Here is a 13334-nt window from a genome sequence, read left to right on the forward strand (position 1 = left end):
GCAACACATTGACAACCTTACCCTGATATAAACAAAGAAAGGCAAGGGCTCAAATTCCTACAATGTCAGCGTTCCCAAAATCACCCACATAACTCCTTTAAAAAACAAATGAACATAGTTTTTTTTTTGCACAAAATTAGACACCAGTTGAAAAAATGGAAACTATCTTTGCTAATACAACTTTATCTTAGATTATTTTTTTTCTCAGCAAGAACCTCAAGGAATAGCACAGATGCAATGCTGTGTAAGAATTTAACTTTAAAGAAATTTTTATTCTATAATAGAAGCAAGAAAAAACACTCCAAAAGCATACTACAGGTTGGGAAAGAAGTTTACATAAACATGTGAACTCAACAACGAAGAGTAAGTAAGCCAGGGGCTACATTCCTCAATAATCACAAATGTATAAGTGCATTTGTGCTCCTTAGTTTTTTTTTTAAATAGCTCTAAAGAGTGAGTGAATTCCTTGAAAGCATGTTATCAACTCCTCCGGGTATCCCAAAGAATTGCTCAAGCATTAATATTTTAGTGTTACTGTTATTAAGGGAGAAAGATTTTATTATTAGTTCTATTTTTTAAATGAAGATACTGAATTAGGTACTGGGTCGATCGAGGCTATTCACTGAATAAGTAATTAATATAAAAGATCAAAGCTAAATGATTATTAAAAAGCCACTTCTTCCCAGTTCATTTTGAGACAGCTTTTTCCAAATTCTCCTTTACAAGATACACAGTCTCACATCCTGCTCCACGAATAAAAAGTTCTATGTCTTAAAAGTTCAAGGGGACACTTTGTAGTGTGGACTCACAGTATGTATTAGAATGCTAAAGGCTCCAAGAAGTCTGGTAATAAAGAGAAATGCTTAACTTGGTTTAATCCGGAGCCTCATAAGCTTACTTAATAGTGGAAATGTTTTTTATGTTAGTATTAGTCAAACAAATTTACTGCTCAAGCAAAACATAAGCTCTGTGAAATGCTGCTCTGTAAGTCAAATGCAGTTGTTCCAAATACTTCAATGGCATTCCTTTAAATCAAATATCCTGGATTTGTTTGTATATGTGTATAACACTGGCTAACAGAAGAATGAATCTATGGTGTGTGTATGTAACATAATTATCTTTTCCTAGTAATATATCTTTTCTGTTTGTGTTACCTTGAAATTACCATAAGCTGTAGAAGATAATGGGAATTGTGACCGACCACAACTCCAGTAGTCATAAACAATATAAAATTGCCCTAAATGTGATCTTGGCACATATTTTGGTCACTATTATACTGTCTGGAACAAGAAAGATGACCAGACATGAAATAATTTATTCAGCACTGGCTACACATTTTAAGAGCAATGTCAATAAATTGGAACTCTTCCCAAGGAGAACTGCATGTTCTTCCTAGATATTGAATCATTTGCAAACCATGGTCTGTGGGTAATAATTGAATGACTTAGGAAGAAGATGACGATGGTTATCAAACACTTGAACAGCAGTCACATGTGAAGGGATTCTTTGGGATCCATAGAATGAAGAGCCCTTAATTGTTACAGCTGTTCGAAATGGAATGAAATTATTCATGAAATGTTCATTAAGTATTAAAGGACAATTTATGAGAGGTGGTGTGAAGTGGACTCATGAAAGGGTACATATACTTATTTCTGCTACCCTTCACCATCAAACATAAATCAATTACAGGTGTTGGAGATGCAAAGGTGAATAAGAACACATAATTTACATTAGACTAAGGTGTCTTGTATGAGCACACCATTAGGTACTCAGAGTTTCATTTGGCAGAGTGTTCGGCATGGATTTGCATCACTTTTGTACATAAAAGGAAATGAATTGTGTATTGCCAGATGGTATTTTTCCTCTCTCTTATTTCAAAGCTTCCGTCAGATTCTGTTAAGCACCTCACATGGCACGAGGTGGGGCACCATGACGTTCAAGGAAGTCGACTGCGTTGCCCAAGAGTAAGAGAAGGTAAGAGAACAAATGTGTCTATTCTTTGTGCACATGCCCTGAGTAGATGGTTTTATGGATTAAAATACATCACTTGAAAAAAAGATATTTCTTACAAGTAGAAAGAATTTTTTTCAAGATCATGGAATTGTTAATTAGTGAAGCCACCTTTAAAAGCATATTGTAATACAGGGTCCAGTACAAATAGTGCTTCTTTCTTATTATAAAATTTTTATTACAATATCATAAGCATGTAATTCTGTAACATAACAATATCACACTGAAGCACAGTATGTGACATTCTGGGTGAAATGTTCAAATGAGTGTATAGGTTATTACACCTATATTATTACACCAACCAAACTCAAGCAGGCCTTACTTCTGCCAGACCCTGTATCTGATTATAAAAATAGTAGATGTTCAGTATTAAATATTGGAAAACAGATAAAGAAGAACCTACAATTCAACTATCCAGAAATACTCATTGTGTCTTTTATTTCCAATTATGCTTTCCCTGAAAATCATGAACATATGCATATATACTTAACAAAATTGTATAAACAATTCTGAATAAGTGAAAAAGTATTTTCACTTATTTTAATATTGTAAGAATTACCCAAAACATATTTATAAAAAGGTTGCATACATTTTCATCACCTGTATATTAAACTTATTTAACCAATGATCTTTTTGCAATTTAGTTTTATTTACTATATTTCATGAGCATGGGCAACACTGCTACTTCAGTGGGTGACTTTAACCTGTTTCAATTCTATACTTTTTTTTGAAGCACTAAAAGAGAGTAAATAAATCAAGTCATCTCACTTTATATTTTTACTAAACATTTTAAATTTGGTAAAATAACCAACATTTAAATGTTCCTTTGTCATCTTCAGATTTTACAAGTGGATTAGTGAGACAGTGTGAAGAACCATGATCTGCAGCCCTTCATACGTATAATTTGATTAGGATTAGTAAATTATAGTTTTATTTCTATAAGTAGCTTTTAATAGATGATAAATTATGTAGGAACAGAGACTGTGCATTTTTCATGTCTTTTTTTGCATCCTCCATAAGCTGATGACATAATATTAGACATAATTCTTGCTTTAGTGAGTATTTAGTTTCTATAAAACACCCAATATCTTGGCTATCTTCCATCTGTATTTTCAGACTGGCAACTATATTGTGCAATTATATTGTCCAATTATTACGCTGGCTTAGAAAAAGTTGTTATAAATATGTTTACCTGCTTATTTTCCCCTCAGTTGCATTACTTGACTCACACAGTGCCTTTTGTCTCTTAGTCAAACTCAGTTGACAAAGGTAGACTAAAACACATCGCTTTCTGAAACTTCGAGGAAAATTCTTCTGTTTTAACTCTGTAAGTTTTATTTGCAACTAAGTAATGACTCCTAATATTGTTAAAAATATTGATAGATAGTTAAACTAGAGGAAATTTAGGTTTGTCCTTTGGAGACCTTTGAGAGAATATTATTTCAAAAACAAGAAAATATGGGTAATTATAAAGAAAGAAGACCAGAGAAGGAGAGAGAGTGAGTGTCACGTGTAAGGAATTCATCAGCAAAAGGAAAACAGGGCTACCTCAGGAACTAAAGTGGGTTGAGTTCAGTTGGTTCTTAAACTTTAGTTAAACTGCTGTGTGAAAATGCAGATTCCTGGGCCATACTCCCCCCAAATCTGATGTAGTTAGCATGGAGCGGGGCCCCAGTGTCTGCACTTGTAAAAATGATCACAGGAAATTACATTGCAGATTATCTCATTTCTATACAATGAATAACACTAGTTTAGGAGATTTGGAGGAAGGGAGAGAAGGAAGAAATTTGGATAGAAAGTCAACAGATTGGTAAAAGGGTACTGGCATAGGGTATGTATGAGGGAGATAGTTGATGATTGTGGCAGCCTCACTGAAGAGAAAAGAAATTGTAACCCGAGCAGAGGTGGAGAGTGAGGTTTAGAGAGGATTGCAGAATTGAAGAAATTGCAGGGGATGACCAGAGAATAGAAGTAGGAGTAAATGTAGGAGCAAGCTAAAAATAAGCCTGTGTAAAGAGAGTCCAATGGTCATCCTCCTTCCCTGATTTAAGCAGCCAGGTCATGTGTGGAGGTCATCTCTTAGCAAAACCAATCCCACATAATGACCCCAGTGGTCATTCATGCAGAGGACATCATTGCTGTGCAGAGATAAGACACATTTTCCTGCCATACATCATTAACAACACCCAATCTCTGGCCAAGTGAGTAGTCATAAAAGGAATGGAGCATGATCTAGGGGATGCAAAACACTGGAAAATTCCATCACCTCCAACCATGGAGAAAATAGTTGTCCCTTGTTCATAATTTTAAGGAGTTTTTTTTTGTGTGTGTGTGTGCATGTGTGTGATGGAGAACAAGCACTTTTCAGAAGCATCTTGACAAAAATTACCTTCCTCTTAGCTTAGATCCTGAAAGACCCTTTAAAACGACTTCAGTTGGGGATCAACTGCCCCAGTTGTAAATCCAGGAAGAGTTCCCAAGAAAAGAAAGGTTGTCTGGTGTGTGATAAACAGCAATTTCCCAAGACTTTCATAGCCTTTCATTGAAAGATCAAGACTGACTTAACTCTCCCCAATTAACTCAAGCAAAAGAGCAAATTGTTGGCAGAATCCTTGTAAAGAATAAATGCTTTCAGTCTGAAAAGGCCCCAGCAAGTCAGTTCAAGTCACTGATGCTACAAATGACAAACCCAGCGAGGAGACCTGGAACAATAGCAGTAGGAGCAGGGAGAAGCCAACAAACACCCTTGGGCTGTCAGATACTCCAGACTGCCGTTCTCAACTGCTAAGAAATATCTTCAATGACTAACTAAGTCTGAGGGAAAAAACCCAGTTTAATGCAACTCCTTACAGTGGAGATGACCTTTGGCCTCCCACTTCAAAGAAAACTTTGAAAGCCGCTTTAAAAAAAGTAATTGAAAGAGCAGAAGATCAATAGAAGTCAAGCAAACAATACAGGGCAGAGTTAAATAAACTCGGGAGTATGTGTCTATTGCACAAAGAAAGTTACCAAATTTGGGGGTGGGTGTTAAAGGCAATAGAGCCAAAGATCTCCCCAGTCAATTAGGTGATTGTTCCGGTTTTTCTAATTCTGTGACCTTTAATTCTAATCATCCTAGTAAATGAAGAAGATAATTTCCTAACACAGGAATGTTTTATTTGTAAATTGGTTGAGATACTGCCACCTTCAGGATTAAGTTATTTCCTGGATGGCAAATAGTACAGTTCATTATGAGACAAATGCCTGAAAAGGCAGGTAACACCTTGGCTTCCACCTGTGCCTAATGAAATAACTGATGTTCATGTCAAAATAATGAAATACTGGAGTCTTTTTCTGATTGCCTTCCGTAAATCTTTTCACGAATGGACTCCATCTCCCATCTGAGCCCAGACAAACCTGCCACAAAACAAAGTTTGTTCCTGATGCCTTTGGTATCCTCTTTCTGGTGTTTTTTTTTTTTCCACTTTTGAAATGAGAGGAATCATACATTCCAGGAAAGTAGGATATTAGAAGTATGTACCAAGGAGACCAGGTATGACTCAAAGGAATACAGTCTGTTAGAGTGGGGAGGAAACTGAAATCACTTAGTATAGGATTGACTGCTGTCAGGGGCCTGATTGACATAATAACAGAATGAGTTCATATGCTACCCCAGACAACAGGGGCATATGGCAATGAGAAAGCATATGTTGGTTTAGAATAGCATTTTGATATTAGAGAAGTATTAGAAATCTATTTTTCATATAGCATTATAAAAATGAAACAAATTTTTTCTCATCCAATTCAACTCGATAAGCCCTTGGTTCCAGTCTTCCGTGTATTTCAGCACCCGTGAAAAGCAGAAGCTCAGAAAATTAAAATTAGGCACCTGAAGTCAACAATGCCCTAGGACCCGACCCCAAACTGGAAACAGGGTACCCTTCCCTATCCCTGGGAGTTTTGTGCGAACTTAATTTGGAGGGCAGTAAGGTTGGCAAAGAGTGGGAAATGAACTTGGCAATGGAGATTGGTGAGGCTGTGGGAAACCTTGCTGGACAAGCTAGGACATTGCATCTTTCTTTGATAGGCGACAAGGCATTTCTGAATTGTTTTGAACATGTGAGTCCCATGGTGAAGCTGTAGTTTAAAGAAGGCTGTATTACAATTTGCATCATTTATTTTGAAAGAGAGAACACTGCAAACAAGGAGATCCAAGGGAAAGTTACATTCAGGTAGGAAAATAGGAGGATCTGGATGTTGACAAGGAAGGGAAGAGTCTCAAGGGGAAAATGCTAATTAAATTGAGATAAAAAAAAAGAAAAGTCAGGAGTGACTTTGCATCCCCAAATAGAAAATTATACAAAGATTAAAGTCGCTATGCTGTTGATTTTTCCATTTGCCTGGGCTAGAAATAATTCATGTAGGTTAAAGGTTAACTCCCTTTGTTACTGCCCACACTATTCGGGCATTATATGCATCAAATCTTGATTCCCTCAAACCAAATATTGAGTGGAAGTGTGGAACAACAGGTCAAATACCAAGTGAAGGTGTAAGTCCTGTCGCCCTATACCTACTTCCAGGACCTTCCCTTGTGATTTTTGCCTAGGACCCCCTGCAGAAGAGCTCCTCTTCACACAGGATGAGGGGGCCTTGCCTCCACGGAAAAGAGTCTGTGAAAAAAGGCGATGGGAAACATGGCTGCAAGAAAACTGGGAGGATTGCAAGGTCAGAGCTAAAAATAAGCAGGAAAAAGAACCTATTTTCCTCATTGATTAAATCATGGCACTTTTTAAAGGGCAGTTACCTGGATAAATACTTTAAGCATCTCTTCCCAGTGGGGGGCCAAACCCACAACCTGGGCTCCTGCCCTGACCAGCATTTGAACTGACAACTTTCCGCTCTTCAGAATGACACTGAACCAAGGGGGCCATGCCCCTCAGGGCCCTTTGTGATCTTTTGAAACATAGAGATATCTGTATTTCCTTAAAAATAGTAAATTACTTTGCTTCAAATTTTTAAAAAGCATTGTCATTTTATTCAATAATTTTTATTGACAGAAATTGATGGTAAGATTGTGGAAATAAAAAAGTTAAATTGACTTTTAGTAATAGAATTTTCAAGAACATTGCTACTACTGAGAAGAATTTTAATTTCCTTTACATCAAAGTTGACTGATCTTAAAAGTAAAAATGAAATATCATAACAATTTTTTATCTATTTTTAAAGAAAACAAGGAATAAAAAATAAAATAAAATTTCAACTATCTTTGAAATATACCAAGTATGTTTTGGGTATGTATCTCTAGTTGTTTTGAAACAAAATCATAGTTTTCATCTTTTGAATGATGATATCTTACTCTGAAATTTTTATAAATGTGATTTTTTTTTAGTATTTCCAAGGGGACTAAAGATAACTAATCATTTAAATCAGTAATTTCCAAATAAAGCTTTACCCCTTTACCACTAGAGAATTTCAGAATCTGTCTGAGGACCCAGTCTCACCCCCTCACCCTCCACCTTGGGGGTTGTTTTAATCAGTGTTCACTCAGGATACTCACCTGCACCACCTTGAGAACCTCTGCGACATGACTGTGAGTGTTTGGATGTGTGAGTGTGTGAGAGGACAAGGGAAGGTGACAACGATTGTTTAAATAGCATATCCAATATACTCTTGGTTAATAACTCTTTTTAAAAGTTGACAAACAACTTGCTTTTTCTTTCTGTTTTTCCCTTCAGAATTTGAACATTTCATTTCAGGATTTGGGGGACCCTTATCAAGTGACAAATTTTAACAGGATTCTTAGAAGACTAATTCGAGTCGAAACCCTCTGGTTAGTGGATAACTCACTGGTGGATTTAAGTGCCATAAGATTGCCAAGGTATCTGCCTCCTAGAATGTCCAGTTACTACAACAAAATCAAATCTTTGCTGTTTGTGGACATGGGACTGTGACCACTGTCTGCCCACATTGTGGTTCACCTCATGTGATCAGGTCTTAGAGCTCATGGTGCTAAATGTTGCCTGGGTAAGGCAAAAAGGCAAATATATGTATCAAAATGTCACACTTTAGAGAGGAGAAATCTATTATTTTCCAAATGAATATTGTTATTATCAATATTTAGGGGAGTAATTTGTAATGATAGAATCACATTGGCATTAAAAACTGCCATCTCTTCCATTATAAACTAGAAGTGCAATTACATTACATATACACTGTTATTGTAAGACAGCAATTTTTAGTCATATTTCCTATCAGCAACACCCCCCAAAAATGGAATTATCTTCTATTATTCCTTCTATTATATTAGAAGGCAGGTCCCTTCTATTACAGGCTTCCCCAACTAGGACAGTGTTCTAGGAAACCATATGAATCAGTGCACCAGCTGGCATGGTTGTGAGAGGCTGCATTCAGCTTCAGTGAATCTTTTTTTGAGACTCTCGGTAGGTTTGCCCATTTCTGATGGGTGATTAACGAGCTCACCTGCCCACACTGTACTGACTGTTCAGCAGGTTTTGAATAAAAGTGGCATTACCCCCATGCCCCACCCTCCCTATTCACCTAATCTTGCCCCAAGTGACTTTTTTTGTTTGTTTCCTGGGATGAAAAAGTCCTCAAAGGGGAACGTTTTGCTGATGTGGAAGAGGTAAAACAAAAAAAAGCAGAAGCAATAAAAGGAATCAAAATCAATGAGTTCAAAAACTGTTTTGAGCAGTGGGAAAAGCTTCAATAATTGAGCAGTTCAAATGGAGAGTACTTTGAAGGTGACTGAAGTTTGAATATGTAAGAATAGATACATAATTTTTAATAAATAAATTCTGGGTTTTTTCTTTCTTTTTTTTGTCCCCCCCCCACCCCTTTTGTGTTGAGTACTAGTAGGGAAAAATCTGTAGGTAGTTGATGGAAATCTTAGCTCAGGGTCATATTTTAATGGAGGAGTGGTGTTAGCAATAAGAACAGTGACAGAAACAAACATAAAAAGTTTTAAATATATGGACTTCTTAGTCCTTCAAGGATCCCAAGATAAGCTACATCTCTGCTCTGGATTGCTTGAGAACCCTTTTAGTGGCGAGCTGCGATCTGCTTCACTAGGCAGAATGGGTTGCTGGGGTCAGCTTTGGTCATGGCAGACAGTCCTAGGGAAAAATTAGGAGACAAAAAAAATTGAGCAATCACACATTTCTTGTCCTAAGAAGACCTTTTGGTTTTCTTTTATATAAGAGGGTGTTTTTTTCTGATCTAAAATGTTATTTTCTCAATATAGAATTTAAGTGCAGCCCAGTAGAAAAAAAATAACTATAATCTCACAATTTAGTGGCAGTACTCTTCACACGTTTTTATGTTTCTCCATGAGAACGTTTCAGGACTAAAATTATATGCAGTCATTCACTCTTTCAGAGCCTACTGAGGATCCACCATGGGCCAGAAAAGACAACAGATTCCTACGTTCAGCAAGCTTACATTATCATATGTCCTGCTTATTTTCTCCTAATATTTTAATGTAAATATTTCTCTTTTCTTACAAATGTCGCCTGTAGGAAACATCACTGTCCCTCCTTTGAGGGGTTATGTTCTAGGTGTGTCATACATACTAGCCCTATGCAAGACTGGGGCGTTAATTGTCCTCATGAGGAGACAAATGATGAGGTGTTTATATTTTGTATTCAGCTGCAGAGTGTTAAACATGAATAGAAACCATCTCACATCTTTCAAGCAATTACCAAAGATACCACAGATACAGCATTTATCCTTGGCTGAGAACCACATTGAGACTCTCACCGGGCTCTCCTGTTTGCAGCACACTCCGCTAGAATCCCTTGTGCTCAAGAGGAACCCTTGTGAATTTTACCAAAATTACCGGAAACGGTAAGATCACAAGTGCCTTAAGTCCGCTTTTTGTACTTCACTGAATATCTAGTATAAATTAGATGTTTAATGCTTCTAATCACACCTAAAGAACTTTGAACTGATTTTTTTTTGTCTTTAAAAAATCTTTACTACACTTTTTTGTTAATTTGCAATTGCTGTACAAATTTTAGGCTCCTCTTATTATGTGACTTTACATATACAAATATGCTTCATTTTAGATGCTCAGATCCTATGCATTTTCTTTCATAATGTTTTATAGGTATTATGTTTTTTGAAAAATTCTAAATATAAATTCCTATCAAGGCCCATGTGACAATCTCATAAATTGTTTATTCTCTGGTTTTATTTTCACTCCTTTGGGCCACAGGGCACCATTAAGTGAATACAAAGAAGTAATTGATTCAATCTACTCTAGTGGTTGAAAGAGCTTGAAAACATGCCAAGAATAAGCCATTTTTATTCCTTTTTCACTATTCAGAACATTCTTAATGATAGTAATGGAATCTAAACAAACTTGGACTGTGCACCAAATAAAATGACTACCTATTTATTGCCAGCTAATTTTCAGCACCAGTATTAGTGTACTTACAGGCATTATAAGGATATAAACAAGGAACTGAGTTCTTGACCCTGTATCTGTCCCCATCTGACCACAAATCATCTCATCTCTCACTTTGAACTTGCTATACGAAGGTTCAGATCATCTCTAGGTTATACTCCTGTCCCATGATTATAGTGCTTTATCTACATCCAATTTCAATAGAACACATGGTTCTCATTACCTTTCTTTCTCACTCTACCATTTCCCCATGACAGCAACTGTAACCCAGAGGTCTGTATAATATTAGACTCTTCAACTCCTGATGTACAGTGAAAAATTATCAACATAAAAATTCTAATATCTGTTGTTACTACATAAATTCCATTCCTGCAGCTGTCTCCCTTATGACTGCCCTCTGAGAGCAAAATTTCATGTTATGTGTTAATAAATTCCCAAAGTGCTTTTACATAATTGAAAACTAGCAGCAGATTTGCTTTCATATTTAACTATAATAGTGTTTTGAAGTTCAAAATCATATTTTCTACAGTCAGAGGAGGTTTAGCTGGACATTTTAACATTATTCATAAAAAATCACATTTTCAGTCATAAAAATAATTTATTACTACTATATGTCATTTTTGTTAATTGATATGTGAGATTTTATAAAACACTTTAGTCCCAACTCCATCACTTGTCTCCCTTCAAAGAATGCCTTACAACAATAGTATTAAGATTAATTGTCTGGAATCTGATATGCCCTGAGGTCTCACTGTAAATCTGTCTTCAAAATTCATGATGTGGTATAGAGTTATGTGGGAATGAAGGATATAATGAGGTTCTTACTTTTCCAGTATTAAGTCTATTGGATTGAGTCCAAAGTAGATATACACTGACATTCAAACTATAAAAAGCAAGGGTGTATTGATTTAGGTAGCACAGGATTACTTTAAACAGAAAGATGTGGCCATTTTAAAGTTTGAGGGAAGGATTTAAGTATCCACTCCTGCTGAGGAACTCCTGCTGAAGTCCAAAGTTTATACAAATTGGGATTTAATTGCCTAGCCAAAAGCCACACTTTGAGCATTATAACAGACATTGTATGTCAACCCAATGACATATAACCCATTTGTCATTGGGTATCTTTGTGTTGAGGATTTGAGCCAGACCTTCAATGACCTTCTACATTATGATCAGAATTATTTAACTATGAATTTTCTTGATCACTTTCACCTAAAATTGTGACTGTCTTTCCCTTCCTCTTTTGTTTCAGATCCTCCAATAAGAGGACAGCACAATTCAAAAGTGAAAGGACTTAATGATAGAGCTAATAGTGTAAGTCCCAGTAGGCAGAGGTCATCCCCACTTCTCAGAATACCCACAAGCAAACTCTTCTGCCATTTTTCAAAAGTCAGTGTGATATTAGTTCAGCATAGTTTGATTTTTTAAAAAGAAGTAGTGACTAGAATTTCCTGCCAGCTAAGTCTTAACATTGGAGTCAGAAGACTTAGATTTTATCCTTTGCTCTGTCATCTGCAGGCCTAATAATCTGGGATCAATTACTTAAAATGAGTGACAAAAACCAACCAGACAGAGCTGTTGTGAAGATGAAATGATTTAATATGCAGAAAGCATTTCGTGCTAAAGGAATCATGCAGCCAGTGGGAGTAGTCAAGGAGGTCGGCACCTCTTGGCTTGTCTGCTAAGAGATTTCAGTATCTTTTGTCCTGGGAAAATCCCAGGGCCGTGCATTCCCTTTGGCCTGATCTCCCAGGCTTCCCCAATCTAGAAAAGCTGTCCGCTGGACAGGAAATGCTGCTTTATAACACTGCTAGGTATATGACTACTGTTCAATTGGGCTGATGTGAAGGACTGTCTGAATTTGAAATTTGAGCTTCAAAATTCTGTCAAGAGAAAATAACTGAGAATCATATTATTTCCTACCCCCTCTCTTATACCTCTCAGTCAGAATTTTTTCTTAACTATCACTGAACAACATGGGCTTGCTTTACTTTTTCTTTCTAAAACGTTTAAGTTTGTAACATGCACATATACCATGACCTCATTCTTTCTCTCATGGTTAGTTGGCTAAATCCACTCGTTAATCTTTCCCTTTATAAGACTTTGTAAAAACTGAATTAAATCTCTTATAAAAACAGACTGTATGCAGGCCCACTTCTCTGACTAATACTTAACAAATTACTGGGCCATCTGGTAGCTCCCCAAGAGGGCACACTCCAGCACAATGAACAGGGGTAGTATTTTATTCTAATCCCATTGCAAAGATAAGGGAATAAACTGATAGCCACTCATCTTTCTCATAACAGCAGGCAACAACCACTTATTTATAAAGAGAGTAAGTGAAATACAATGCTTTTGTTCAATAGTTACTCATTTCTCCTTTTTATTTTTTTCTTTAGAGTGTTCTCCTGTTTGCCAAACCTAAAAATGCTGGATGGGATCCCAAAGCTTCCAGAAGATTCTCCATCACCAGAAACCAATATTTTTTCAAACTTATGCATTGTATCTTAATGCAATTTGTATAGAAAGAAAGCAATGTATAGAAAATGTATTTCAATGTATCTCTAAAAGCTAATAGACACAAGAAATGCGTAACTAAATATGGCTATTATATTTAGCCATACAATATTTATGGCTAAATATTGTATATGTATTTTTTCCCTTAAACCAGTGATTTCCAGTTCTTAAAAAATTGTATAACCTGTCAGTAAATAAAATTTTGAGTGTATACATAAAATTAATTTTCATTTAGAAATTATATACATCAAACACTAAATAAATATCTCATGTATATTTAAAAACATTGAGTAGTAGATGTCTATAACATGATGGGATGAAAACTGAACATGAATAAGGGCTCTAAGTTTTCCCTCATGTTCCAGGGACTCAACTGGCCCACTCCCCGGACTATAAGCCCCTT

The 13334-nt window shown here is 36.2% G+C and overlaps 1 protein-coding gene across 1 annotated transcript; it reads left to right on the forward strand.

Annotated features, from left to right (window-relative positions):
• Window positions 1-1850: 1850 nt before the first annotated feature.
• LOC118498215 lies at window positions 1851-13010 on the forward strand. The gene is made up of 5 exons (XM_036015693.1): window positions 1851-1974; window positions 6596-6714; window positions 7725-7867; window positions 9655-9852; window positions 12814-13010. The coding sequence occupies exons 1-5, from the start codon at window positions 1851-1853 to the stop codon at window positions 12923-12925; spliced, it is 696 nt and encodes a 231-aa protein (XP_035871586.1). The 3' UTR covers window positions 12926-13010.
• The last annotated feature ends 324 nt before the right edge of the window (window positions 13011-13334 follow it).

Source organism: Phyllostomus discolor, chromosome 2 (assembly GCF_004126475.2).
Source record: "Phyllostomus discolor isolate MPI-MPIP mPhyDis1 chromosome 2, mPhyDis1.pri.v3, whole genome shotgun sequence".
Classification (NCBI taxonomy): domain Eukaryota; kingdom Metazoa; phylum Chordata; class Mammalia; order Chiroptera; family Phyllostomidae; genus Phyllostomus; species Phyllostomus discolor.

Coding starts and splice junctions, on each gene's coding strand:
- LOC118498215 (XM_036015693.1), top strand. CDS start 1,851: ATGGTATTTTTCCTCTCTCTTATTTCAAAGCTTCCGTCAGATTCTGTT. Junction 1,975..6,595: donor TTGCCCAAGAGTAAGAGAAG/GTAAGAGAACAA, acceptor ATTTTTGCCTAG/GACCCCCTGCAGAAGAGCTC. Junction 6,715..7,724: donor AAAACTGGGAGGATTGCAAG/GTCAGAGCTAAA, acceptor TTTTCCCTTCAG/AATTTGAACATTTCATTTCA.